General features: G+C 39.6%; 1 protein-coding gene and 1 long non-coding RNA gene across 8 annotated transcripts in view; both read right to left on the bottom strand.

Annotated features, from left to right (window-relative positions):
• Positions 1-27209, bottom strand: part of LOC309653710 — a 249284-nt gene that overhangs the window by 84558 nt on the left and 137517 nt on the right. The window lies entirely within an intron of this gene.
• Positions 456-25558, bottom strand: LOC309653706 (uncharacterized protein; the record flags this gene model as incomplete). The annotated part of the gene is made up of 4 exons (XM_082478541.1): positions 456-1862; positions 2319-2622; positions 3070-3491; positions 25468-25558. 4 exons carry the CDS (start codon positions 25556-25558, stop codon positions 1783-1785), a joined length of 897 nt encoding a protein of 298 aa, XP_082334667.1. The 3' UTR covers positions 456-1782.

The following is a 27209-nucleotide window of genomic DNA, read 5'->3' as shown; positions in this document are numbered from 1 at the left end:
GGTCCCTTCTGGCCGCCTGGGCCTCAGCATCTGACGTCCAGCTTGACCTCTGAGGTGGGCCCACGGCACGGAGCCCACCCGGAGTGCGGGTGCCCCACAGGCCAGGCCAGGCCGGGAAGGCATCTTGTGGCTCTGGGGGCCGCAGGCACTCAGGCCCCACCCAAGAGGCCAAACCCAGGTATCTGGGCAGCTGCTGGTGCCCAGGGAAGAGGGCTGGGATTCTGCTTCTAAGTTGGGAGAGGACTCTTGAGAAGCTAACTTCCAATTATCGATACATTATTACTCCCTCTGCCAGAAGACTAACCCTAACTAATAGTCAATAAAAATCAATAACACTGGCAAGCAGAGAAAGAGCTAATACGGTGTTTTAAATTACTATGTAACTAACATCCAACAGTTCCACATAAACTCAAAGTCAGAGTCACCTGGTTAAATCAACAATGAAAGACTTACTATTAAATTCTTAATTCAGAGGTTTATTGAGCATAGCATCTTACGTGCTACAGTTTCTGGGATTGTTGTTTATTACCTGGGAATCCCAGCAACAGTACTAACAGACAAGGGTCCTTAGAAATGAACATAAACATTTTATTATCCTCTTATTTTAAACATGATGGCCTCTGTCTATTCCGGCTCAATTAAATGAAAAAGTAGAAAAATAGAGTATGACTAGAACAAAAGATCACTGGAAAAATGAGTGTATAAACCAAAACTTTTCCCTGTTGACTTACTGTAACGTGACATTTAAGTGTTCTTCCATTCAATTAATTACAAATCAATAAATGTGTATATAACCTCCGTCTTGAGAACAGATTGTCCTAAGTAACTGAACATGGACCAGAGGATTCAAGTGGGCAGGAGAGAAAGGTCAGATACAATAGTCCATTAACTCCTTTAACTGGTACATAAAGACTTCAGAGCCACGTATAAAGAAACACACGTGTAGGAAGTTTTAACTCGATAATGATGACTTTTTCTCCCGCACACAGACCTGTGAGTTCCCTTGAGCAACAACGATGGTATTAAGTTGATAAGCCAACTTTGCTTTAGAACAGCTTAACTGTGATGAGGTACCTTTGGAACCTAGAGTGCTCCCAGGTATAAGCCTGAATGTTTTAGGAGACAGAAGCGGGCGATGGTTAAGAACATGCTGCGGGAGGAGCCGGGCTGCCAGGGCTTGAATCCCGGCACCACTTACTAGCTGGAAACTCTGAGGAAATTCCGTGACCATTCCGAGCATCACAGGACGGTGGTTGTAGAGATTACATAAGACTATGGGCAGTGTCTCCGTGTCCAGCACCGTGAAGAGAGCTCCAGTACCCACTGTTACTGTGGCAGGGACAACGCTGGGGGCTGCAGACACATAGGACAGCACCCACCCGCTCCGGGGAGCCAGGTGAAAGGTCACTTTCAAATTCAGTCATTGTGCCAATCAAGAATTTCTACTTAGCTAAAACACATGGTGCCAAAATTTACACTTTATTTGCTATTTAATCCATCTCACAGAAACGTAAGAGTAGAAGTATAAAAGTGACAAAACAGGCTGGCAAAAAATAGCAACCGTGGACCACTTGGTTGTAAGCATTCTCTTGTAGGCTCTGTTGCGGGCATGTGTTTTCAATTGCAGTGTTGGTTTTCCTTTTCCTAAGCCCTCAAACTATTTTTTAAGGAGGGAAAATGTTTCCCTTTAGGCTGAAGCTGAGGAAAGAATTCTCTCTGCTCTCACAGTGCTGGCACACCTTGAACTTGGTGCACTGGAAGGGAAAATTCCTGACAATTACATTAAGCCCAGAGTAGATACCCTTCGGCGCCCCCCAGCCAGCTTTTCCCAGCTGTGCCCCACCTCCGCTTCCAGCTTTGCTCTGCCGAAACAACACAGGGAGAAGGGAAGAAAATCACATATGAAAAAGTTCAGATGGATACACCCCCAGGAAATATTTGGCTAATTCTATAAGAATCCAAGGTGCAGAAAGGTTGAAAATTAGTTCATTCTCCAAACTTCTGAGAGTGGGAGATACGTCAATCACAGAATTCTAGACTGGGAGGGGCTTTATGGATCAGCTAGCCTAGTGCCCTCATTTTATGGACCAGGACCCAGAAGCTTCGAGGCCCGCAGTCCTGGGCAAAAGGATGTCTAGAACTCATGTCTTGTCTCCTAGAACCGGGCTGTTTTCACCACACCCGACACTTTGCTGTGTGAATCAAAAGCTCCTGCTGGGACCAAGAATCCGGACTAAGAAGCACTGCTCAGTAACTTCCCATTGACGCTGCGGCACCTGGAACAGGCGTGCTCCCCAAATTCACTCGTGGGCTCTCACCCCCGGGGTGGCCTCCAGGGAAATACACAATCGGGAATGTGCTCCAAGCTGAGAAGCAGATCATCTTCCTCAGACCTGGGGCTGGAAGCATGGCAAGGAAAGCACCCTTCATTCGTCCGGTGAGGGCCCAGCTACGCACGCAGAGGGCAGAGACGCCGCGACACAGGTGGCGCGCGGCGACCTCGGCCACCTGTGCCATACTGGGCTGCCGCTCCTGTCCCTGGTGAGATTTTTGTTTCAAAAGCCAGAGTTTTCTCTGTTGCTCATCGAGTCTCGACTGCTGCGAAGGTGTGGGCCACATCCTCTGCCAGCAAAGCGCGAAACCCGTCAACTTCCCTCCGACAACAATCAAGGGCTCGGAGGGGACACCGAGAAGGGGACACCGGCGCTCGTGGGCGCCAGGGCCCGACCCCAGCCGCTGCCGGGGCACCCCACCCTGCCGCAACGCATCCCAGCCCGCAGGACCCGCTTTCTCTTTCCAGGAACCCGCCTGCTCTGCCTCGGAGGGTCGCTCGCTGCCTCGGCCCGACGGCGCAGTTCCTCACTTAGGGGCGACCCCCGCCCCCAACGGCCCCCCCAAACCCTGCAGCCCGTCCCCCTCCCCGCCCCGGGCAGGGGCGCCCCGGACCTCCCACCCCTGGGATGGCGGGCCCCGAACCTTCCAACCCAGGGCTGCGCCGACGGCCGGCGGGGGCGAGCGCGTCCCGGGCGCCCGCGGCCCCCGCCCCGCCCCACAGGGCCCCGGGCCCACCTGCGGCGGGGTCGCGAGGTCGTTGCCGCTCCCGCTCCCGCGGGGGGCTCCTCCGCGCCGCCATGGCGGCCGCGGGCTGCTGATGGGCGCGGAGCCTCGACCGCTGGGTCTGTCAGAGGCAGCGGCCGCCGGCCGGCGCCCGGTCTCACTTCCCTGCGGCTGGCGGCCGATAGAGGCGCTGGGAGGGGACCGCAGCCTGCACTCCCGCCCCGGGAGCCCGCTCGTCGACTGACACACCGGGCCACCAATGGGAGGCCGCGGCGGGGGCGGGGACGGGGCCGAGCGGGCGGGCCTTGCAGGGTGGGCGGGGTCTCCGCGCCTTCTGGGTCGCCAGCCCGGGCTGCGCAGAGCCGCTGGTGCTCCGCGGGGCGGGGGTGGGAAAGCTACTGCTGGGATGCAAACGCCGCTTCTCGGGAAACATCCTGGGGAGTCCACCTGGACGGGTCCTACGACCTCCCTGTCACTTTATATCGAAGGCCCACTGAGTGGGAAGGAAGACTGGTGGGTGGGATGGTGTGGGAGAGGGACTGGTCCCATTTTCCTCTCATGGCAAGGTTACAGCATTCCCTTCCCTGGCTCTTTAAAGAAAAAACTACACTGTGGATACATAACACATAATAGAAGGAGAATGAGTGACAACTACAGTACAAAGGACAAAACAACAATACATGGTATTTTACTTACAATAATGGCTAATTGGCATAATTTAAGTCACTTTGAAAAGTTAAAGATTAAAAAGCTGAATTTAGAAAATAACCAGTAATAACACAAAGCAACATACATTTAAAACACTGACAGAATTAACAGGAGTTACAGAAAAATATACAATGAACCACAGCTATTTCAAATAGGATTTTCTCATATTTAAAAACAAAAAAATCAGTAATGCTATAAAAGCTTTATTTTTTATTGAAGTAAAATTGAGGTATACCATTATAAAAGTTTCCGGTGTGCAACACTGTAATTCAATACACAACGGGATCGTCATCAAAAGTGTAGTTATCATCCATCACCACAGAGTCGATCCCTTTTACCCATTTTGCCCACCTCTCAACCCCTTCTCCTCTGCTGTATCTCTTCTAGATATAAAAGTTTTAAACTATATTATTATCTAACTTACCTAACAGAAATTTATAGAATACTACATCTGGCAGCTAAAATACATAGTCTTTGGGGCTATAAAACAAGTCTCAATAAGTCACAAAGGATCATATGTTCTGTGAACATACATAAATGAATAAATGCTTTCGCGAAGAATAATGAGATAATCTTATGTGTTTGAGAATTAGCAGTACGTGTCTAAATGAACACTTGTTTAAAAAAATGCAATGGGAATTTAAAATATATTATTGACAGTATGGAAATAGAAATGTACCTTATCAAAACTTATATGATGGAGGCAAAACAGTCTTTGGATATACTTTATCATTTAAATATGAAAGTTTAAAAAATCAATCAGCTAAGCCTCCATCTCAAGATTCTAAAAAGGAAAAGGGAAAATTTAAAACCCAGAGGAAGAAGAAGGACAAAAAGTAGAATGATGAGAACAAAGATCAAAGATATAAAATAGAGAAAAATAACAAAGCCATAAGCGTTAATCTTTGAAAGTTTAATAAAATTGATAAACTCTGTAGTAGTAGAATAATACCCCCTCCCAAGTTGTATAAGTGTTATTTCCCAGAACCTGGGAATATGTTCCCTTACATGGCAAAGAGACATTGCAGATGCAGTTAAGTCAGGATCTCCATAGCGTTTCCTGAATTACCCTGGTGAGCCAGTGTAATCACAAAGGTCCTTATTTTGAAAAAGAGTAGACGAGGGAAGCAGAAGTGTCGGAGTCAGAAAAGGAGATGTGACAGTGGAAGCAAAGTGAGAATGATTTCATTTCAGGCTGTAAGTATGGAAGGGGGCCAGTAGCTGAGGATTGGGGAGAGCCTCTAGAAGCTGAGAAAGGCAACAAACTGGATTCCCAGAATGTGCAGAAGGCATGGGGTCCTGTAAACATTTTAACTGTAGCTTAGTTAGACCTATTTTGAACTGTGATCTCCAGAACTGTAAAATAATAAATTTGTGGTGTTTTAAGTCACTAAGATTGTGTTAATTTGTTACAGCAGCAACAGGAAACTAAGAGAAACCCTTAGCAAGACTGATAAAAAAATGTAAAGTGCACACAAATTAACGTTAACTGAAAGCAGTATAGTGGTGCCAATACACATATTTTCAAATTAAAGGAGAATAAGAGAATAGTGTATTTCCTTCTTGATTTTCAATACTGTATTTAGCAGAAACCAACTTTATTTATTAGCATAAGGACATAGGGGCGACAATGAAACACAACAATCATAAGGAGAAAAAAGAAAAGAAAACAAAATGTACTATTTAATTAATTGTAAATGGATTAAAAAAATCATCCATTTTTAATTTGCTGTTTGTTAACTTTTTTTTTTTAACATCTTTATTGGAGTATAATTCCTTTACAGTGTTGTGTTAGTTTCTGCTGTATATCAAAGTGAATCAGCTATACATATACATATAGCCCCAGATGCCCTCCCTCTTGCCTCTCCCTTCCCCCGTCCCTATCCCACCCCTCTAGGTGGTCACAAAGCACGGAGCTGATCTCCCTGTGCTTGACTATCTTTTTGAAACAGCAAGATGTCCAGATCCTAATATCAATAAAACAAATTAGGACCATAAATGACTCCATTAAAATAAATCTGTTGCCCATAAATTTTCTAGCAACTAATATAAATCAACTTTATTATAAATTGTATAGTACACTCCTGCCAAATTGAGAACTATATATTTTATTTCCATCTGTATTTTGAAGTGTGAATACTAGAAAATTAGCTTTAATAAAAGCTCAATTAATCTAAGTAATAATGCCTAAATATCTCTTGGTGTGAAGGGTCTTGAAACACATGACTTTCCATCCCAATGCCAGTTTTGTCTAATCATCTTATGGGCAAAATTTATGTCATATTTTTACTTTGAAAAATCTATTTGGAACAAAGAAAACTATAGTTAGGCAACAATTCCTGTATTGTTGCAAATTAGCAACTGTTATCACAACAACAACAATAAAATGTACTTTGACTCCAATGTAATTATGTACTTAATTTTTCTCTTTTTTAGTTTTCAAGAACCATTTTTTATTAAACCCATATAAGAAAATTTACTTATCGGTGTTATTTCTATTTAATTTACAAGAAGACTGAAGCAACAGTTATGTCACTATTATATATTGCTTAAATTTTTTCACTGATTTTCTGTTAGAGTTATTTGGAAAGTTTATAGTCCTTAAATTTCGATTAATGTCCTCACATTTTGTTGCATGTGTGCTCAGTTCTCCCCAAAATTATTTGAACTTGACCACTCTGAATATAAAGCTGGCATTCAAGTCAATCAAAAAATTACTTATGTCTTTGGTGAAATGTCTATTTACGTCTTCCGCCCATTTTTTAATTGGATTGTTTGTTTTTTTTGATATTGAGCTGCACGGGCTGTTTGTATATTTAGGAGATTGATCCTTTATCTATTGTTTCATTGGCAAATATTTTCTCCCATTCTGAGGGTTGTCTTTTCATCTTATTTATGGTTTCCTTTGCTGTGCAAAAGCTTTTAAGTTTAATTAGGTCCCAGAAGACATACAGATGGCCAAGAGGCACACGAAAAGATGCTCAACATCACTAATTATTAGAGAAATGCAAGTCAAAACTACAGTGAGGTGATACCTCACACCGGTCAGAATGGCCATTATCAAAAAATCTAGAAACAATAAATGCTGGAAAGGGTGTGCTGAAAAGGGAACCCTCCTGCACTGTTGGTGGGAATGTAAGTTGATACAACTATGGAGAACAGTGTGGAGGTTCCTTAAAAAACTAAAAATAGAACTACCATATGACCCAGCAATCCCACTACTGGGCATATACCCTGAGAAAAGCATAATTCAAAAAAGAGACATGTACCACAGTGTTCACTGCAGCACCAATAACCAGGACATAGAACTAACCTAGATGGATAAAGAAGATGTGGCACCTATAGACAATGGAATATTATTCAGTCATAAAAAGAAACGAAACTGAGTTATTTGTAGTGAGGTGGATGGACCTAGAGTCTGTCATACAGAGTGAAGTAAGTCAGAAAAAGAAAAACAAATACGTATGCTAACGCATATATGGAATAGATTCCATATATGCAATCTAAAAAAAAAAAAAATGGTACTGATGAACCTAGTGGCAGGGCAGGAATAAAGATGTAGACATAGAGAATGGACTTGAGGATATTGGGGTGGAAGGGAAAGCTGGGGCGAACTGAGAGTAGCATTGACATACATACACTACCAAATGTAAAACAGTTTGCTAGTGGGAAGAAGCAGCACAGCACAGGGAGATCAGCTCGGTGCTTTGCGATGACCTAGAGGGGTGGGATAGGGAGGATGGGAGGGAGGCTCAAGAGGGATATGGGGATATATGTATGCATATGGCTGATTCACTTTGTTGTACAGCAGAAACTAACACAGTATTGTGAAGCAACTATACTCCAATAAAGATCTATTTAAAAATTACGTATGATTTAAGTGAAATTCATTAAGACTAAGTACTTAATGAAAATTAGCAAGGTGTTTCATCTCTCTTCAGAAACAAATATCCATTTTTACCTTTACTTGATATATCTGAAGTAACGTATATAGATTTGCCTTTGAATATTACATTTCTTCCATCTGGTCCACTACTATTTTGGAAAGCTTGGTCCTTTCCCTTTCTGAGTGAGAAACATAAGATTTGAAATGATTAAGGTCCATTTATAACATTACTATTTGCTTAAATTTTATATCATTATCTGTCATTATTGAGTAGAATGCATCACCCCTGAAGGAGGCATATGAGTCTAATGGTAAAAATATAAGGATGAGGCATATATTTAGGTCATGGATAACTCAGCAGGTAATGAAGAACGGAGGAGGCATTTAAAATCCCCTACATTTGAAAATCTTGTAAGCCAAAAGATGATTCTTAAACTACAGAAAATGTTATGTGTTTATCTAATTGCTTGATAGTGTTTCTTGTTTTCTTTCATAAAGATGCATGGTACTGCTATTGGGGAAATTAAATTTACTTAGACCGCATGAAATCGTAAAATAAAACAGTACTAATTATTACTAATACTAATACTATGAGAAGAAGAAGAAGGAGAGGAAGAGGGGAAAATTCAATTGTAATAATTTCCATTTTTAAGTATTTTATGTCCCAAGCTCTCTGCTATGTGGTATATGTGAATTAACTTATTAAATCATCTCACCAGACTTGTGGGTAAGTACTACACTATATAAGATTCTTTTGCCTGAAAAAAATAGAAAATCCCAATTCAGTAAGAAAAATTTATTACCTCATATAGCAAAGACTCTAAAGGTCAGGCACCCCCAGGGTTGTTTAATTCAGTGGCTGAATGATGTCATCAAGAACCCAGCTCTTTTCGTTATTTTCTGACCTGCCCTCCTCAGCACCTTTGTTCTCAGCCTTCCTCCCTTCATGAGAGTAAAATGGTTATGACTCTGTGTGTAAGCATGAGAACGTGTAGTAGAAAACGTGGGTAACTCTTCTTGCGTGAGTTTTCTTTTTTAAAGGGGAAACTTTCCCCAGACTCTTTCCAGCAGACTTCTCCAAATGTAAATGAAGATGAATACAAATTTAACCATGATTAAAATATATTTTTTATCTTTAGGGTAGGATCAAAGTTTCATAATCATCCCTACATCTATCACTGGCAAAGAGAATAAGATTTTAATGATCAGCTTAGAGTACGCAGGATTTAACAGTGAGTCCTATGGGAGAGAATTAAAAACATGAACAAAATAACCAAGTAGGGAGATTGAAAGTGAGGTAGGCAACCACTTATGTCTGCTACAGATATTATCTTTACTTTCTAGATAATCAAACAAGGGATAAAAGAAATGGTGAGATTAACATTATTGGGACAGGAAGTTGCAGAATATGAATTCAATGACACGTTGAAGGGTTGGAGAGATTTAGTAGCTTGTCCCAATAAGACAATGCACAGTAATGTGTTAGAGGAGGAAAAAATAAAAGAAAGACATTTCCCTGGACTTAAGAAGGTGATGCCTGTGCCAGAATTCATATCATTAAGTTATTTTCTGGACCAGACATTTATTTCAGAGATCTAACTAATATTTTTCCTGTCTTTTTTTTTTTTTTCTATTTGAGGTAAGAGATTCTAGAGCATATTTGAATGTTGATGTGATGATCCAATACACAGGAAGAGATTAAGGAAACAGAGAAAATCAAGTAACGGCAGGAGAAATTTCTTTCATAAGTCACTAGTAGAGGATAACAAGAATAATTACTGAGAGATTTAAAAGAAAGAAATCCCTTACAATGTTTGAGAAGAATGAGAAAACATGGATATACTCAGTAAAGTCTGGAAAATTATTCATAGAAGACAATGCAGCCAGTGTTTTAGTTCACATCCTCATTATTATCCTCAATTTTTAATTTTTCATCTTTATTCACCTCTTTATTCTTCACATGTTTCTCCTCATATACTAACTATTAATTTTCAAGTTCCTTATAAAAATTAAAATACTATTCTGGAGAAAATGCTACTAGAAATCTTTATATACTTACACAAACCTTAGAACTCAAGCACATCATAATGAAAACATAAACTAAGACAAATATATAGTGTTTGAACGGCATCAAATTTTATTGTGTAAAACTTTCCTATAAAAAAATGTAAAGGTTTATATTAAGAAGTCAGAGTGCCATTGTACTTTAATCAGGCGCTCATCTAAATGGAAATGAGCAAGACTAATTTTGTAGAATTTAGATGCTGAGCTGAACCAAACTTATTATAAAAGAACTGGTGAATCTATCACAGCAAAGGTAAGTAACTATCTTGTAAAGTAAATTCATCTATAATGCAATAAAAAAATGTATTAAATCCAAGGATGAGAGATTTGTTGCTGCCCTTGAATATACATTCAAATACCTTTAAAAAAATCTGCCTGAAGGCCCCCCCAGGTGTGTGGTTAGACCAGGAGTATAGGGGGGAACTGAAGCCTTAAAGCCCACTTAAAGCCAACAAAAGATCAGAAAGAAAAATTAAGGAAACAATCCTATTTACCATCACATCAAAAGAAATAAAATACCTAAGAACAAACTTACCTAAGGAGACAAAAGAACTGTACTCTGAACACCATAAGATGCTGATTAAAGAAATTAAACATGACACAAACAGTTGGAATGATATACCATGTTCCTGGAATGGAAGAATCAATATTGTTAAAATGATCATATAACCCAAAACAATCCACAGATTCGACGCAATCCCTATCAAATGACCAATGGCATTTTTCACAGAACTAGAACAAAAAATTTTTTAATTTGTATGAAAACACAAAGACCCCTATTAGCCACACCAACTTTAAGAAAGAAAAACAGAGCTGGAGGTAAGAGACTTCCTGACTTCAGACCATACTACAAAGTTACAGTCATGAAAACAACATGGTACTGGCACAAAACAGAAATATAGATCAATGGAACAGGAAAGAGAGCCCCGAAGTAGACCCAGCCACCTATGGTCAATTAATCTATGACAACAAAGGCAAGAATATGCAGTAGAGAAAAGACAGCCTCTTCAATAAGTGGTGCTGGGAAAACTGGACAGCTACATGTAAAAGAATGAAATTGAACATTCTTTAACATCATACGCAAAAATAATCTTAAAATGAGTTAAAGACCTAAATGTAAGAATGGATACTATAAAACTCCTAGAGGAAAACATAGGCAGAAGACACTTTGACATAAATTGTAGCAAAATCTTTTTGGAACCACCTCCTAGAGCAATGAAAATGGAAACAAAAATTAACAAATGGGACTTAGTTAAACTGAAAATCTTTTGCACAGCAAAGGCAACCATAAAGAAAATGAAAAGAGCCTACAGAATGGGAGAAAATATTTGCAAACGATGTAACCCATGAGGGATTAAACTCTAAAATATACAAACAGCTCACACAGCTCAATATAAAAAGAAAAACTCAATGAAAAAAATTGCAGAAGATCTAAATAGACATTTCTCCCAAGAAGACATAGAGATGGCCAACAGGCACATGAAAGGATGCTCAAATCGCTAATTATTAGAGAAAGGTAAATCAAAACTACAATGAGGAACCACCTCGCACCAGTGAGAATGGCCATAATCAAAAGGTCTACAAACAATAAATGCTGGAGAGGGTGTGGAGAAAAGGGAACCCTCTTACACGGTTGGTGGGAATGTAAAATGGTACAGCCACTATGCAGAACAGTATGGAGGTTCCTTAAACAACTAAAAATAGAACTACCATATGATCCAGCAATCTCACTTCTGAGCACATATCTAGAGAAAACCATAATTCAAAAAGATGCATGCACCCCAGTGTTCACTGCAGCACTATTTACAATAGCCAGGACATGGAAGCAGCCTGAATATCTATCGACAGATGAAGGGACAAAGAAGATGTGGTATATATATATATGTATATATATAAAAATGTATAAAACGGAACACTACTCAGACATGAAAAAGATGAAATAATGCCATTTTCAGCAACATGGATGGAACTAGAGTTAATCATACTAAGTGAAGTTAAGTCAGACAGAGAAAGACAAATACCATATGATATCACTAGAGTGTGGAACTTAAAAAAAGAAAAAATGATACACATGAACTGATTTACCAAACAGAAACCAACTCACAGATAAAGAAAACAAACTTATGGTTACCAAAGGGGAAAACAAACTTATGGTTACCAAAGGGGAAATGTGGGGGGGAGGAATAAATTATGAAGTTGGGAGTAACATATACATACTACTATATATAAAATAGATAAACAACAAGGACCTATGTATAGTACAAAGAACGATACTCAATATTTTGTAATAAACTGTATTACAAAAAAAATGTTACTTTGCTACACTTGTAACTCACACAACACTGTAAATTAACTATACTCCAATTAAAAAAAAAACTGCCTGAAATTAAAAATAGTAATAATACTTTAAAATCATCTGTAGCCATGATTCTTTATGAAATGTAAAAAGTGACCAATATTTTTGTATCATTGTTAATTACATATATATTTTTTGCTCTATTTCTTTGATGTGATTTGGAAACTTCAGACAAGGATATTCATCCCCTCAATGCTTAGTCTAATGTATAGATAGACCTACTATAATCAATCTTTCAGGTAACATAAACATACAGGTCTACTCGTGTATAATTAATTTTCAAAAATAACACTTTCTAAATACAGACATAGAGGAAATATTTACAGGGAATTTTCATTATAAAGAAAAACTCAAATTACAATTTTAAACAGACCACTGAGCAAATCATTTTGAAATACTTGATCAGGTATTTAGAGGTTACTATAACAATAATCAGATCTCCCTCAAATACAGTAGTATGTATGTGTCTATATATCTATACATATGTATATATATATATATATATATTATATTAAAAAACTTTAAAGTAATTTTTCCCACCCCAATGGATAGTGTATATCTCCAACCCAGTTAAATCTTACCCTCTTTCAACAAAAATTAAACAAAAAAGTGTTTGTGGTTTCTAACACCTTGTCTTCAAAACAAAACAACAACCAAAACAACAGAAACAAAACAAAAAATAAAAGCAGCGTACCTACTAGTTATGTCAGGGTCATTAAAACCCCAGGGAGTCCAAAACCCCAAGGGGCACGTCTGGATGGAAGCTGCCTCCCTTTGCCGGAAGCTCCAAATTACAAAAATATCAGCTGCAAAAATTTTCCTTGACTGCTGGAAGATTGGAGCATTGTAAATTAGACCACAGAGTTCCAATAAACCTTAACTGGAAAAAAAATGTCTAGCACACTCTAGTGAATCTTGGTCTCTATTTTGATGATTCATCTAGTGAGTCATATTCCTGGAAAGATTCTCTAGGGTCCCACAAAGGCTCACGCTTATTGTCCAAGGCTAGAACTCTTATGCACAGTCACATCCAGTCTCTGTTTTGGGGGTCTGCCACTGTGCCTGGGTGGCTGGTGCTGCAAAGACTCAAAACATAACCACAGAGGAATAATCTAGACAAACCAACAGGTCCTGGAGGTATTTCTGGATCTCATATAAAGATGCCCTCTTGCTTCCTCGTGAGTTCCCCTCTGAGGTCTTTGGAGCCTTTAATGTGAGTGGACTTCATTCTGGACAATCTAGAAAGAGGTTCTAATCATGTTTTTCGTCCAAAGAGAAGATACCAGGTTCATAATCTGTGATAACATCATCCCCTCCTCTCAAGGAGTATCTGCAACAGGATGCAACACTATCTGTTCTAGCTATTGCCACCACTGTGTAACTTTTTCTGGGGCAAAAAGATCCCTAATCCCTTTCAGTCAGCATCACTGAGAAGGGTCCAGGCCATGGAAAAGTCTGAAAAAGAATGGTAATCCAAAAGATAGTTTGCATTTTCTCCCAGACACAAAAATACTAGTGACTTCTCTACCAATTGATACAGGAATATTTTTTCCTGTCTTCTAAATATTCCATTATACTTGAATAAATCAAGCTCCCTGACTCTTCATTAGGGGCCCAGGGAATAACACCCCGTACTTCCCATTCTATAATAATGGTTTTGACATTTTAATTTCTATCTCTTTTCCATAGTCTACAAGCTTTAAGAGGAAGCACACAATGTACCTTATATTTACCATAATTTCATTGTATAGCACAGTGCCTGACCTGATATAGTATACACAAAAAATACTTCTTAGTTAAATGAATGTATCAAAATTTTCCCATCAGTAAGTCATGCCAACTAGCTAAAAGTTTAGGGTTTTGTCATTCCATACTTCTTCTTTTCCAAAGTGCATGAAGTAGAAATTAGCCCTTTCTAAATATTATTGCATGTCTTTACATAACAAGAAAAATAAATAATAAAAAGCGTAGATTGAATTTTTCTTCACGAAACAACAGTTCTCAGTATATGAAACAACAGGATGGAATGCACAACTTGCTTTGGGGACCTCACCTGACTCTCCCTCAGATCATCTTGAAAAATGCACTGTGAATTATATCTTATCAGGTTAACTGACTACTCATTTTAGCTCTAAGTAAATGGCCAAACATAGCTGACATTTAACAGAGAACACAGAAGTAAAGATTGCAATCTTTTAAGTAAGTTTCAGACTTATCAAACATAGCATTTTTCTTGCATATTGCTGTCAGGAAAACTATGAGTAACACTTTTTTTTAAAAAAAATCATCGTTGCCGTCAAAAACTGAAAAACTTTGTAAGTTAATTGGGAAGTAAATTAAGAATCAGCATGTGAAAAATATAAAATCAAAATATTCATTTCACACAAAACCTCTGTGTCATGATTAATAACACTATTTTATAATAATCATGATTTCTCACAGTTTGATCTTTATAGGTTACCATAAGAATGCAGTTGATTAGTGTTTGCATGTATCTTTCTTGGTTATTACCTCTTAATCTCCTTTCTACACAAACAAAGGCATAAGGATATTAAGAAGAAGGAGAAGGAGAAAGAAGAGAACAGAGAGAAGAGGAAGGAGAAAATGAAGACAGAAAAAATATTACATAAAGGAATAGTTACTTTTCTGTATCAATTTAGTTAGGCCACGGCAACCAGATATTTGGTCAAATATTATTCTAGATGTTTCTCTGAGGGTATTTTTTAGATGAGATTAACCTTTAAATCGGTAAACTTTGAGTAAAACGGATTACCCTCTATAATATGGGTGGGCCATAGCTAATTAGCCTCTTAAGGGAATTCTGCCAGCAGACAGCCTTCAGAATCAAACTGTAGCTCTCTCCTTAATTTACTGTCACCTAAGGAAAAGGCCATATGTCTCTCTGCGGAAGAACTGAAGAAATCCTTGTCATATGTACTGACTGCATTGTTGCAAAAAACCCTTTGTTCTAGCTATCTGGCTCTTCACCAATAAATGAGCTATGGATCTTCAAATAGACACAGTTCCAGAAACTGAGTAGAGAATTATGACTTTTTCCTGGAGTGACTACTGTTCTCTTTCTGCTCCGCCATGCGTGCCATTTTCTTGCTGTAAGACGTTAACAGCACCCAAGCTGGCTGCCTGTCTCTTTTGCCCTTTGGAACACGATGCTCACTATCTTTACCACCACCTTTAGGTCACATGAACCTTAGCTGCTTTTCTGACATTGGAGGTCACTCCTGTTATTTTGAGATCCATAGATTAACAATTCCAAGTTTGTTACTGCCTCCCTTGTCATCAACTCAGCCTTACGCAAGAGCGCTACCACTTAACCTGTTGTGTTGCCGATGCCGCTCATCAATGCAGTTTGGATGGCCCTGGCGAATGGTATGTATTCTGGCTCCTCCTGAAAACCTCTCCTCTGGTAGGTTTTCTGGACTCACGTAATTTATTCTATCCAGCTTTCTCTCTTCCTGTAGCCTCTTTATTCTGTCATGGCAACTCAGCTATGTCTGTTGCTCAACATGGGACATTTCTTTCTTCATTCTTCTAGAGTGTTGAGATAGCTCTATTTTCTGGGGCCCTTGCCTGAGTGTTCAATCCTCATGTCCTGAGAATTCTTGCTTATGCAGTCTTATATTCTGGCCTACTCAGCAAGTACCCCCAAAGTGCAATCCCTGGGTCATTCCTTCAACTCCTGCTAATATAAGCTAATTCTTATATCTCCTCTATAAGTGTGTATGCTCTTTCTTATCAACACATTCCAGTTGGATTAGGTTGCAATTTAATGTTAATTCCCAGCCTGTGACCCACGGGAGAAGAAATGAATCTCTCGAGGAAAGGTGGTCACCTGTTGCCCTTGTGAGAGAGGCTACTACAGTGTTCTCTGTCAGGCATAAACTGTTAGCTTTCACTAGGAAGGACTGGTGAGTCACCTCTGTGAACTCTGAGGATTCCAGGGCTCCAGCACAGACAACTTCTTCAGGATCATCTGTCTAGAGAATCTATCCAGATATCCCCATCCCCCAATTCAGCTTGACAGGTGTTATTTTCAGCTCTTCTGAAATGTTTTCTGAAGTCCTTTAATAACACTAAAATAAAGCAGATTTTGCTGAGTGCTTTGAAGATGAAAAAGGGTTGCAGAAACTAGTCCACTTAACAGTCATTTGTCATGACATTATCCAGTTGCACAAGTCTCCACCAGACCCTGGAGAAAATATTTTTTCTTCAAGCATAAGATTTTTGGAGTTTACAGAAACTAAATACAAAAGTCATGCTGTAAAATGAAATCTTGAAATCCTCCTATTGCTGTTTGGGAATCAGAGATAGAGTGAATATCAATAAGTCTTAAGACTTATTGTAAGCCAACTGGAAGATCTGACCAACAAAATTGTGCAGTTTTTTCCCCCTTCCTTTAAATACAGGTATATGATTAAGAAGGGTTCCTTTCTCTGAATCTTCTCAGCCTCAAAATGTGACTTTGAGAGAAGAAGAAGAATATTGTGATGTGATGAGTAGTTAAAATGGTTGCTTTGAAATCCATTTGCTTTGAATGGTTGCTTTGAAACGGGAGGCAGCTAAATTTACGTTCTCTTCTTTGAGCTGTAGCTGGCTTTTTTGAAGTCAGTCCCATGCTTGTCTGGTTCAGGGGTCAGTCAGATATTTGGGTAAAATTTATACACAGAGTTTGGGGCTTCTCCTCCCTAACTCTGTACTTTCTGCCATTTTCACCTTCAGATTCCAGAAGCTATGACTGCCCTGAACTCTGTCTTCTAGTTCTCCACAAGAATGAGGCTGATTTCTATTGAAGCTTTAGCCTCCCTGTCAGATGTAACTCTGGAGTAGTCTCAGGCTAAAAGCAAAACAAATGAGAAACTCACCTTTTACCCTGTGGTTTTCTCTGTTTCTAAGTGTTAACTCCCCTCTAGTATCTGCTTTTTATATATTTATTTTTCCAGAAAATATATCCACCTTTTCTTTATTCAACTTAAATCACTGAACTACATCAAGCCAAAAAGCCCTACTATTTTACATGTTATATGCCAGAAAACATACCTCACTAGAATATCGTATAGTAGTAATTTGTTATATTTAGGCCTAGTTAGATAAAGAAACAGTATCGAGCAGAGCTTTTTTAACGAAAAAAGGGAGGAAGAAGCTGCAATTTCCTATTCCTACATTAATAATTTTCATTAGAGTCGGTGTTCTTTGTGGGAAGAGAAGAGAAAACTAAATATAAAACTAGAATTTATGCGTTGGCCAAAATACACAGACCTAGAGGAAAATGTTGTCTAATTAAAAGATCACTGAAAATTATTTGCAGGCTATGATATCTACAATTACTAATCATTCTTATGTATAGTGTTCTATAGAGATTTTTTTTTTTTAACATAGAGATTTTCTGAGACTTGACCAGTTTCTCAAGTGTCCCTCCAGGATAAAAAATAGTAATAAAAATAAAATTAAACATTTAATCAGTTTTAAAATTTAAAAATCATTTAAAGTTAATAAGGAGCCATAGAGTATTATTTATTAAGACTGTGAGATAGCAACATTTTAGATTTAAGTATACAGAACATAATAATCCTTTGAGAAAACAAACAAAAATTTAATAGAAGTGTACCATACATATGTTCAAATTAGGAAGTTTTAATTGACATGTGGTGTGGATTTTTTTCTTCATGCCTATTATTAGATTTAATATAGTTTACAGTTCAAAAGATTAAATCTCTTTGTATTATTATGGTTTGACAGTAAACCTGGATTTTCAAGCACATGGGTGACAGTAATGCAACTGGAAAGTTTCAGAGATAATAATACAGACCCATGTAGAGGGTGTAATTGTCCCAGGGGGGTAAGAGACATAGGTGTACTTGCTTATTCATAGACTGGTGACAGTTTACTATGACGCTAATCCTTACTTGTTTGAATGAATTAAATATATTGAAAATGAATGGTCATGAAGGCTGAAACATTTGACGCTAACATCCTAGCAACATTTCTTAGTTTCCTGTTGGTACCGAAGTACAAAATGCTAGGAAATATCAGTGACGTTTATTCAAGCGATTTCCTTTTTCTGTACTTGTGGGTTGATACTTCCAATCAAGTGTTGCTGATTAGATTCTGAAAGCATGTAATTGATTTTCAAACTCTTTACATCCTGGTTGCTATGTTTAAACAGCCACAGGAGAAACATTTCCTGAGTCTAGGTAGATTGCTTTTTGTTTTACATGAGCAATAGCTTAAAAGGTGAGTTGACATTTAAAGAAATAAATATTCAAGCACGAGGTACATTTGAAAGTCATTAAGATTAATAAAGGTTTACAATAACATATTATCCTTAAGTGTTGACACAAATACTATGCTGTACTTATCTGACACTAATCGGTCTAACATATGAAGAATGGAAGCAATGATTTGATTTTGACCCAAATAATGATGTAATCATAACCTTTGCAAGAATGAATTAAAGCATATTCTAACCTTTTCATTATTTCACATTTTCACTACCAGAAAATCATTACTCAAAAGGGAAAGGAATGATTTTGCAACGGGGTCTTGCTTAGGGTTATATTTCAATTCCTCATAATGAAACATAAAGAAAGGACAGGAAAAAGAAGGTGAGGACATTCTATCAAATCACTACTTGCAGTTTTTCATATGTAATACTCAGTATAGTTTAAGACTTAACCAAGAGAACAACCCATTATGTCTCAGCAGCAAATCTGTCAATATGCTGATGGAGCAGAGGCATAATATATGTTATTTGAATATTGCAACAGGTAACTTTTACTTGTAAAATGCAAGGAAGATTTTACTTTAAGGGAAAAACTTCACAACCTAAGGATTTAATTAAAAAATATCAAGTGAACAAAAATTCTGAAAGCCTGTGAACATTAAACTAGATGAAAATTACAAACTTTTAATATGAAAAATTAAGTAGATCATCCCTTGATTTGTTGAGCATAATAAAGCTTATTGAAACTAATCAAATGACATTTTTTCTTATGAAGGTCTTTCTGATATATAGCATTGGAAACTTACTTCATTGTTCATGATCATTAATGCTGAATTTAATTTAATTCTATTTATTTTAATATTCAAACCTTTATTAGCTTCTGACACCGGTCAACCCCACTCCTGGGAGCAGTTCCCTCCTATACTTGTAAGATCATTTAATATCTACTTCGTAAGGAAGTCTGCATTTAGACTCAGGTTTGTTTGCTTGATTAATCTGGTGAACTTAAAGACATTGCTTAGTCAAAATTCAAACAACACATGGATTCTAAATTGCTCCAAGGTCAATTCTCAATTCTATACAATTTGCTGATTTTTAAAGGGGGGAAAAAAAAGATTTTCTAACTTTTCTCCAATTGTTTCCAAGGACAACTGACAATTTAATGCTATCATTTACATGTAGGCCAAAACGTGATTTGTTCCTGTCTCCTTTTCATTTAATTCAACTTAAAAAAAAAAAAATGTATTGATGGCCCACAATGAGCCAGGTTTTATTTCACTTTCCAAAGATACTTTAGTGAATCAAACAAAGATGCCTGCCTTTGTGGAGCTTATATTCTAGAAGCGACGGGGCAGCAGATAATGATAAACATGGACACATAAATGATATTTTACATTAAAAGGCAATGAGCCTTATGGAATGAAAGAACAAGGAAAGGGTTTTCAATTGTAGGCGGGGCCTGGGGGTGGATTATACTTTTACTTAGGCTGGTATGGGTAGACCTCCTTTTGGTGATAGTTGAGCCAAAAATTTGAAGAAGTGAGGGACTTCACCCATGAAGATATCTGGGGAAAATTGACCCATTCAGAGTCAGAGCAAAATCCTAAATGTGGAACTTGTCTGGTATGTTTGGAGAAAGCTATGAAGCTAGTGTCACCGGAGAAGCAGAAGGTGAACCGGAGCTCCCGCTGCATCTCAGTGATGTGAGATGTCTGAGAACTAAGGGAGGGGTAATCATGTGGGGCTTTTAAGTCACTTTGAAGAGTTTGGTTTATATTCAGAGTGAAATGGGAGCTAATTTAGAAAGACTGAACTTCTGTTTGTTAATGACAATTCTGGCTACCATATAGAGAAGTTGTGGGAGAGGAACTGGGGTCAAATCAGGTCACCTAACGATGAAGCGCTTCCTGTAATTCAGACAGGGAGTGACAGAAAATACAGCCAATCCAAATAAGTACATCTATTTCAGGAAACACCCTGAAGCATCTTTGAATAGGACACTATCTAGTTTACACACCAGTCACATCCGATATTCAAAGGATTTTATAAGGTTATCACTTTAAGTTAAGTTTGGGAACACACATTCACTCCTCTTCTGTGGAGAATGGCTTCTGGCAAGATATTTTTAGTGCCATAACTACATTTCAGTGTGAATTATTTGGTGTGCAGATTATATAAAACGCTTTGACGTATACTATATCAGTACACAGTAAAATCAAAGAGGAGAACTAAGCAGGGCTTAATTCATAGGCCTAGTGTTGCAAACTTCTTTCCCTTTGTCCCTCTGAAATCTGCTTCTCAGAGTTAGACACAATAGGTTGAGCAACAAGCAAGGATTAGGTATGGTTCACATATGATTCCAGAGTTGGTTTATAATCTTGAATGAGAACTGAAAAGTCAAAACCCCTTTACTACAATTCCTTTTCATGTGACTCTTGGGCATGCCATGTTTAAGAGGTACTGTGTCCCACATCCCTTTAGAAATACTAAGTATTTCTCTAACTGCCATTCTCCTAGCTCTTTCTAGTCATGGTTCCAAACTGAGCCATGATTTTGAACCATCATTCAACATTTTAACGAGTATGTATTTATGTATCTAGTAAGTTTGGCCAGCCTGGCATTTTCATATGGATTCCCACATATACAGTTTAGGAAGATTACACACATTAAAATGGTTCTTTCTTCCAAAAGTCCCTGTTATATTTACTATAGAGAAAAAAAATTGGATGATCATTTTAACCCTTGCTAATGTTTTTTACAAGATTACAAAAAGTTTTATCTAATAAATAACATAAAATATGTTTTATAAAATATAGATAAATTTTACAAAATATATACAGAGGTTGTATTAATAATTAATAATTAGTAAATAATTAATAACCAATACAAAACCAATCAGGGGGTTGCTGCTCAGATACACAATTATGAGGATAAAAACAGAACACAAACAAACATCACTGGAATACAGACCCCCCTCAGCTCCACCACTAACTAATAATAGGGATTGTCCTTAAGGACCTCCTGCCTCCCTCTTGCTGTCAGAATCCATTGTTAGCGACACCCTTTCTCTTTCATCCCTCCACATGTGTACAAAACTCCCAGTACAACTGTATTTAGCTGTGTTCTTTCTCATATCAGGTAAAAAGTAATACGCAAATAAATATGTAATCAACGAGGTGAGTTATTTGTCAAATCTTGTGAGTTGCAAGGCCTTCTTAGTATGACAGCTAAGGAGAAATTCAATGTTTATATTAGAAAAAAAATGAATTTAATTATGAAATGTAATCAGCACTCATATGCTGTGTGCCTGCTCCTTGAAAAAAGTTTTGCTAAGTCATGCCTTCAATTTCAAGACCTTACAGTTCATTGGAATGAGGAACTATGAATAGATATGTGCACATCACTACCTCCAGTATAAGACACTGGGAGAGAAGAGCTGGAAGGTAGCACTATAATGCCCTAGATTGCACTAGACATTAAATCTTTACCCATAGGATACCCATTTCATTTTACTAAATGGCTCTCTATAAACCTAGTGAAATGAATGATTTGCCAGATATTGTAAAGAGGGTAGAACTACAGGATTTTATAGTGTAGGTTCAAACTCTTTGCCTGACTCTCGTAGTTTATAAGCTAGTCTCTTGCAGCCTTCACACAATGATGTTAAAAGCAAAGCAGCTACAAATTCCCTACCGTCGTCCTGGGCCCCCGTATCTCCAACCAGGAGTCGCTGAGAGGACAGAGCAAAGCGTCACCCTGCTGAATAGCAATTACTGCTTCTGTAATACCTATAATAACTGGCCCTAGTTTATAAAATTGAAACAAATTGCTTACAAGTGATTATTTTCAAGCAACATAAATAGTTTAAAGCTACTGCATCTGAAAAGTTAATTACCCTGAGTGCAACTCAGCATAATTTGCCTTTATAAAATATTTTATATTAAAAACCAGGCTGTTCACTAATGTCAGACGAAGGATTGTTCCCTTTGTGACAAGTTCACTTTTAATTTGCTTTTATTAATTATTTACTGATCCTATTAATAAAGAAAAACTGGAAATATATTACATAGCCTTTTATTTTTGGAAATTGAGATATATTTAGAACTAAAGAGGAAATGAAGGAAGTAAATGTTCTCGTAATTCTTCACTCTCTGGCCGCTTCTATTCCAGAGACAGGAACAGCCCCCAAGACCACACTGTGAATTCGTCTGAGAATATCAACTGGGCTCAGAAACTTCCTCTCCCCCGCCCTCCAGCAAAACACATTTTATAACCAATCTTAACGAGCTGCAGTCTAGTGACTGTCAGTGGTCATACCAACAAAGCTGACAAATTAATGTACCTTAAAGCATAGTTAAGTGGTAATAGCAGTGCTGTTTTCTCAGAGAATGTTTGCATTTCAGTAGGGACTCCAGGTTACCCCAAAGGAATTGACAATTAATAGTGAAGCTATACAAATGGCACTGATCAGAAATACCTATACAAATGGGACAGGATTAAGGTATATATATTTTTTCTACATATATTTGCTCCTACAATTTCAATTAGGTAATGATTTTCTGTTTTCTTTCTCAATGGACATTTGTTGTAGGAAAGCAGAAAAAAGCAGCTTAAAGCCAAAGACTTTTCCAGTATTTTATAAAATCTGAAATTGAATAAAGAGGTAGGTGTTCCACGTTAGAAATAAAGAGGATGATAACTTTGGGAAAGACAAGCCAACGACGGGCTGGTTTTCCCCAAGGATGAAAGCAGGTTGGAAGAACCTGAGGATTGTGAGAGTCGTGAGCCGACCTCCACCTGTTTGTGGGGAGGAGGCTGGGGGTGAGCTCGGGCTTATGGAAAAGGATGGAACTGAGCAACGTGGACGCTGGATCCCCACCCAGGAGCATCTGTATTGACCTAGTTCCTGAGCACGGCCCAGAAGCAACAGAGCTAATGGGAATGTGTCCTATAATACCTTGGGGCCATGTAAACATGTAAAGCACTGCGTTGTGCTGGAGTGGAAGTGTGCGCCCCACTAATTGCGTTTAAATTGTACTTCTCCCATTCCTAGTAACTCTATTTTTGCATCCACACCCCAATCTCTCAGCTTCTGTCTTTCTAGGTGTCTCCTTGAGCGCTATACATCACAGCAGATGCAAAGCAGGGTGTGATACATCTTTCTGGAGCATCAAGTTTTTTTTGTTTTAAAGTATTTATTTATTTATTTATGGCTGTGTTGGGTCTTAGTTTCTGTGCTAGGGCTTTCTCTAGTTGTGGCAAGCGGGGGCCACTCTTCATCGCGGTGTGCGGGCCTCTCACTGTCGCGGCCTCTCTTGTTGCGGAGCACAGGCTCCAGATGCACAGGCTCAGTAATTGTGGCTCACGGGCCCAGCTGCTCCGCGGCACATGGGATCTTCCCAGACCAGGGCTCGAACCCGTGTCCCCTGCATTGGCGGGCAGATTCTCAACCACTGCGCCACCAGGGAAGCCCGAGCATCAAGTTTATTAACTAGAATTGGAAGAACCAAGGAGTCCTTGGAACAAGAACTATCCCCCTCCCCCACCAACACGGAAGACAGAAGAGTGGGGGAGGGGAGACGTGACCCAGGAATGACAGTCCAGTCTCTGAAGTTTCACCCAGGTGGGGGTTGAGGGGCAGACCTGCAGCCACGGTGGCCTCGCCTTCGGTCGCCCGGGCTGCTCCGGACCATCCTCTGAGCTGGCCAGGGTCTTGGATACGATGCTTCTGAAGGCCGCGCAGAGAACACCCTCATCTTCCCCTGCACCGGGCCCCAGGGAGCGCGGCGGCCTGACCTTCCTGCCTCGGTCATGCATGGGGTTCACATGGGCTCACTTTATTATGACGCCGCATGCTGGGCAGCTTGCAACAAAGATGTTTCAAAACAAAGTTCCAGATTCTCCTAGCCACCCCTTGCTTTTTCTGGCTGTGGCCAGAGGGAGTGGATGAGGACACACTCTCAGGCTGCCCAGTGTGGGAGGACCCTCCAGTGTTGGACACACCCGGGGGGCAGCTGGTTCCCTCTGGGGCTCCAATCCTGCTGCTGGTGGAGGGGGATGTCCCAGTGCCACACTGGGGGGCTGGGCTGGGGGTGGCAGTCCTCGACTGCAGGCTGGGTGGGGGACAGGCAGACTCACCGGTCTTCTGCCCCGCCTGCTGGTCTTCCTGCAGCTGCACGTTTTCTCCCTGGTAGAGCCACCTGCTTTTCAGGGGGGACACCACAGGGCTTGGAGAAGGCTCGAGTTCACTGCCGCTGAGGTCCCCGCGACAGAAGGGCCTCACAGTTACGATGGAGGCCCCTACCTGGGGTTTCTTGGCGCTCACACTGCCTGTTCCAGCATCCTGGATCTGGTCGCAAGTCAAGCCCGGAGTCGTCACCGTTGTCACCTTCAGGTCCTCTTCACAGGGTGGCTGCAGTGGCTCCTTCTGGCCCATGTTTAACCAAGCATGCCTCATGAGGTCAGGTAAGGTGCCTCTGTCACTGGGGTTGAGGGCAATCATTTTTTGTAATAGATCCCTTATCTCCAAAGACAGATAAGGTGGGATGTGGTATTTCCCTTGTAGGACTTGCTTCCGCAGCTCCTGGTAGTCTTTTCCCCAAAAGGGCTGGCACCCAGTTACCATGGCGTAGAGCACTACTCCCAGGCTCCACACGTCCACCGCAGGGCCGCTGTAGCTCTGCCCCAGGAAGATTTCCGGGGCAGAGAAAGGGGGTGTGCCGCAGATTGTGTCCATTTGTCCAGAGTCATCACACTTGTTGCTGAAGCCAAAGTCTGTAAGTTTGATATTCATGTTGGAATCAAAGACGAGGTTCTCTGGCTTCAGGTCCCGATGCACGATGCCCCTCTGGTGGCAGTGCTGCAGGGCGGAGAGCAGCTGCTGGAACGGGCCTCGGGCCTCCGCCTCTGTCATACGGTCATGGATCTTCAAATACTGGCACATGTCCCCCCCACTGAGGTACTCCATCACCAGAATAAATGCCTCCTCTGTGTTAATCGCCCCCAGCAGTTTTACAATATTGGGGTGATTCAGGAGCTTCATACTGCACACTTCCCGGAAAAGTGCCTGGGCACTTGCGACGCTCTGACGCCTTTTCTTAACCACCTTGAGAGCCACCTGTGTCCCGGTCAGAATGTGCCGCGCCAACTTCACTTTACCGAAGGTGCCTTCACCAATTGTGCAGAGGATCTCAAAGCCATCAATATGAGCCTCCTTGTCAGCAGAGTTGGCTGTAAGGCCCTGCATCATGGTGACCTGCTAACTACACTGACTGACAGCACTACCTAGCAACGCTAAGTACGCTAACTAACAATGCTAACTGTACTAACAGTGCTAAGTGTGCTGTCTCTACTAACAACGCTAACTACGCTAACTGTACCAACGGCGCTAACTAGCACTAACTACACTAACTATGCTAATCAAGTATTAACTACACCAGCTATGCTAACTATACCAACAGTACTGACTATGCTAACTGTACTAATCTAGCAATACTAACTAAAATTAAGATACAAATGAGAAAAAGAACAAAGGAAGAAAAGAAAGCAGAAGAAATGGAAAAGAAACACCATAAAATTGAGAAGAAGAAATTTAAAACTAAAAGAAATGATAAAGAGAGAAAAGTGAGAAGAAGGCAAAGAAGAAAGAAAAATGAGAAAAATAAAAAAGAGTAGAGAAAAGAGAAAAACAAATCAACAAAATGGCAGAAACAAGGAAAAAACAAGCTAACTGTAGGTCCAAGGCCGTCAGGTCACCAAAAGCAGCTTCCTGGGCTCTAAGGACCAAAAACCTGGGCCCAGCTGCCCCTTTTACAGGGCTCTGTGAAGTACATCACAGTGGTGCACTCTGAGGTCAGAGCAAGAAATGGACGCATCACAGCTGGGGGTAAACCACAGGGGTTTTCTCACTTCTTGAGTTCAAGGCCCCTTTACACTTAGGAAAAAGGATCCCAAAGAAATTTTTCTTTACGTGTGTTATTAGACATTGGTATTCACTTTGTTATAAATTAAAATCTGTAGAATACTTCAGTGGCCTTTTTATTTCTCGTTTGAAAATCTGTAATAATTTTAAAGACCTCATAATGTCTACACTTGAAATATTCAATTCCTTTTCCTTAAATTCTGGTCTCAAAATAATGTTACAACTTAACTGACTTCACGATACTATACAAAATGTTCTGCCGCATAAGACACGATAAGGTACATTATGAAAGTTCTATGAAGCTGAGAGAAGATTTGCCAGGAAGGTCATGAGCAGATTTCTCATCAGGAGACTCGGAGGCCAGATGGCATGGCTCAATGTACTTCAAGTGTTGAAGGAAAGAAACCGTCAACCAAGAATCCTATATCTAGCAAAACTTTCCTTCGAAAATGAGGGAGAAATCAAGACATTCCCAGTTAATCAAGAGTTGAGAGAGTTCTTAACCACCAGACCCGCCTGCCACAGGGAGTTCTTCAGGTTGGAGTCAAGGACCCTGCACAGTAGCTCAAAGCCTTATGAAGAAATAAAGACCTCTGGCAAAAGTAGATAGACGGGCGATGAGAAAAGCTAATACTGTTGTAACTTTGGTTTGTAGCTCCACTTTTTGTTTTCTATTTGATTTAAGAGACTAATATATAATAAAACACACCACACACATAGAAATCAAAAAAAAAATCTATACCTAAAGCTATTACTAGAATTAAAAAATTTCACACATCTTATTAATATATACACTTGATGAAAAAAGCGTTGAAACTTAGCATCAATATTGATATAACTATTTAGGAATTTAGATGACATGTTCCCCTATGTAATTAAATTAATATTTGGGAGAAAATTAGGAGATAAAAATTCTTTGAAATCTTAACATTTCATTATAAAAATAACCTTAATAATTACATAAATGAAGTAGAACTTT

This window comes from Balaenoptera physalus, assembly GCF_965194825.1.
Source record: "Balaenoptera physalus genome assembly, contig: HAP1_SCAFFOLD_967, whole genome shotgun sequence".
Lineage (NCBI taxonomy): Eukaryota > Metazoa > Chordata > Mammalia > Artiodactyla > Balaenopteridae > Balaenoptera > Balaenoptera physalus.
Note: the sequence above shows the minus strand (reverse complement) of the source record. Positions and strands in the feature narration are given on the sequence as shown.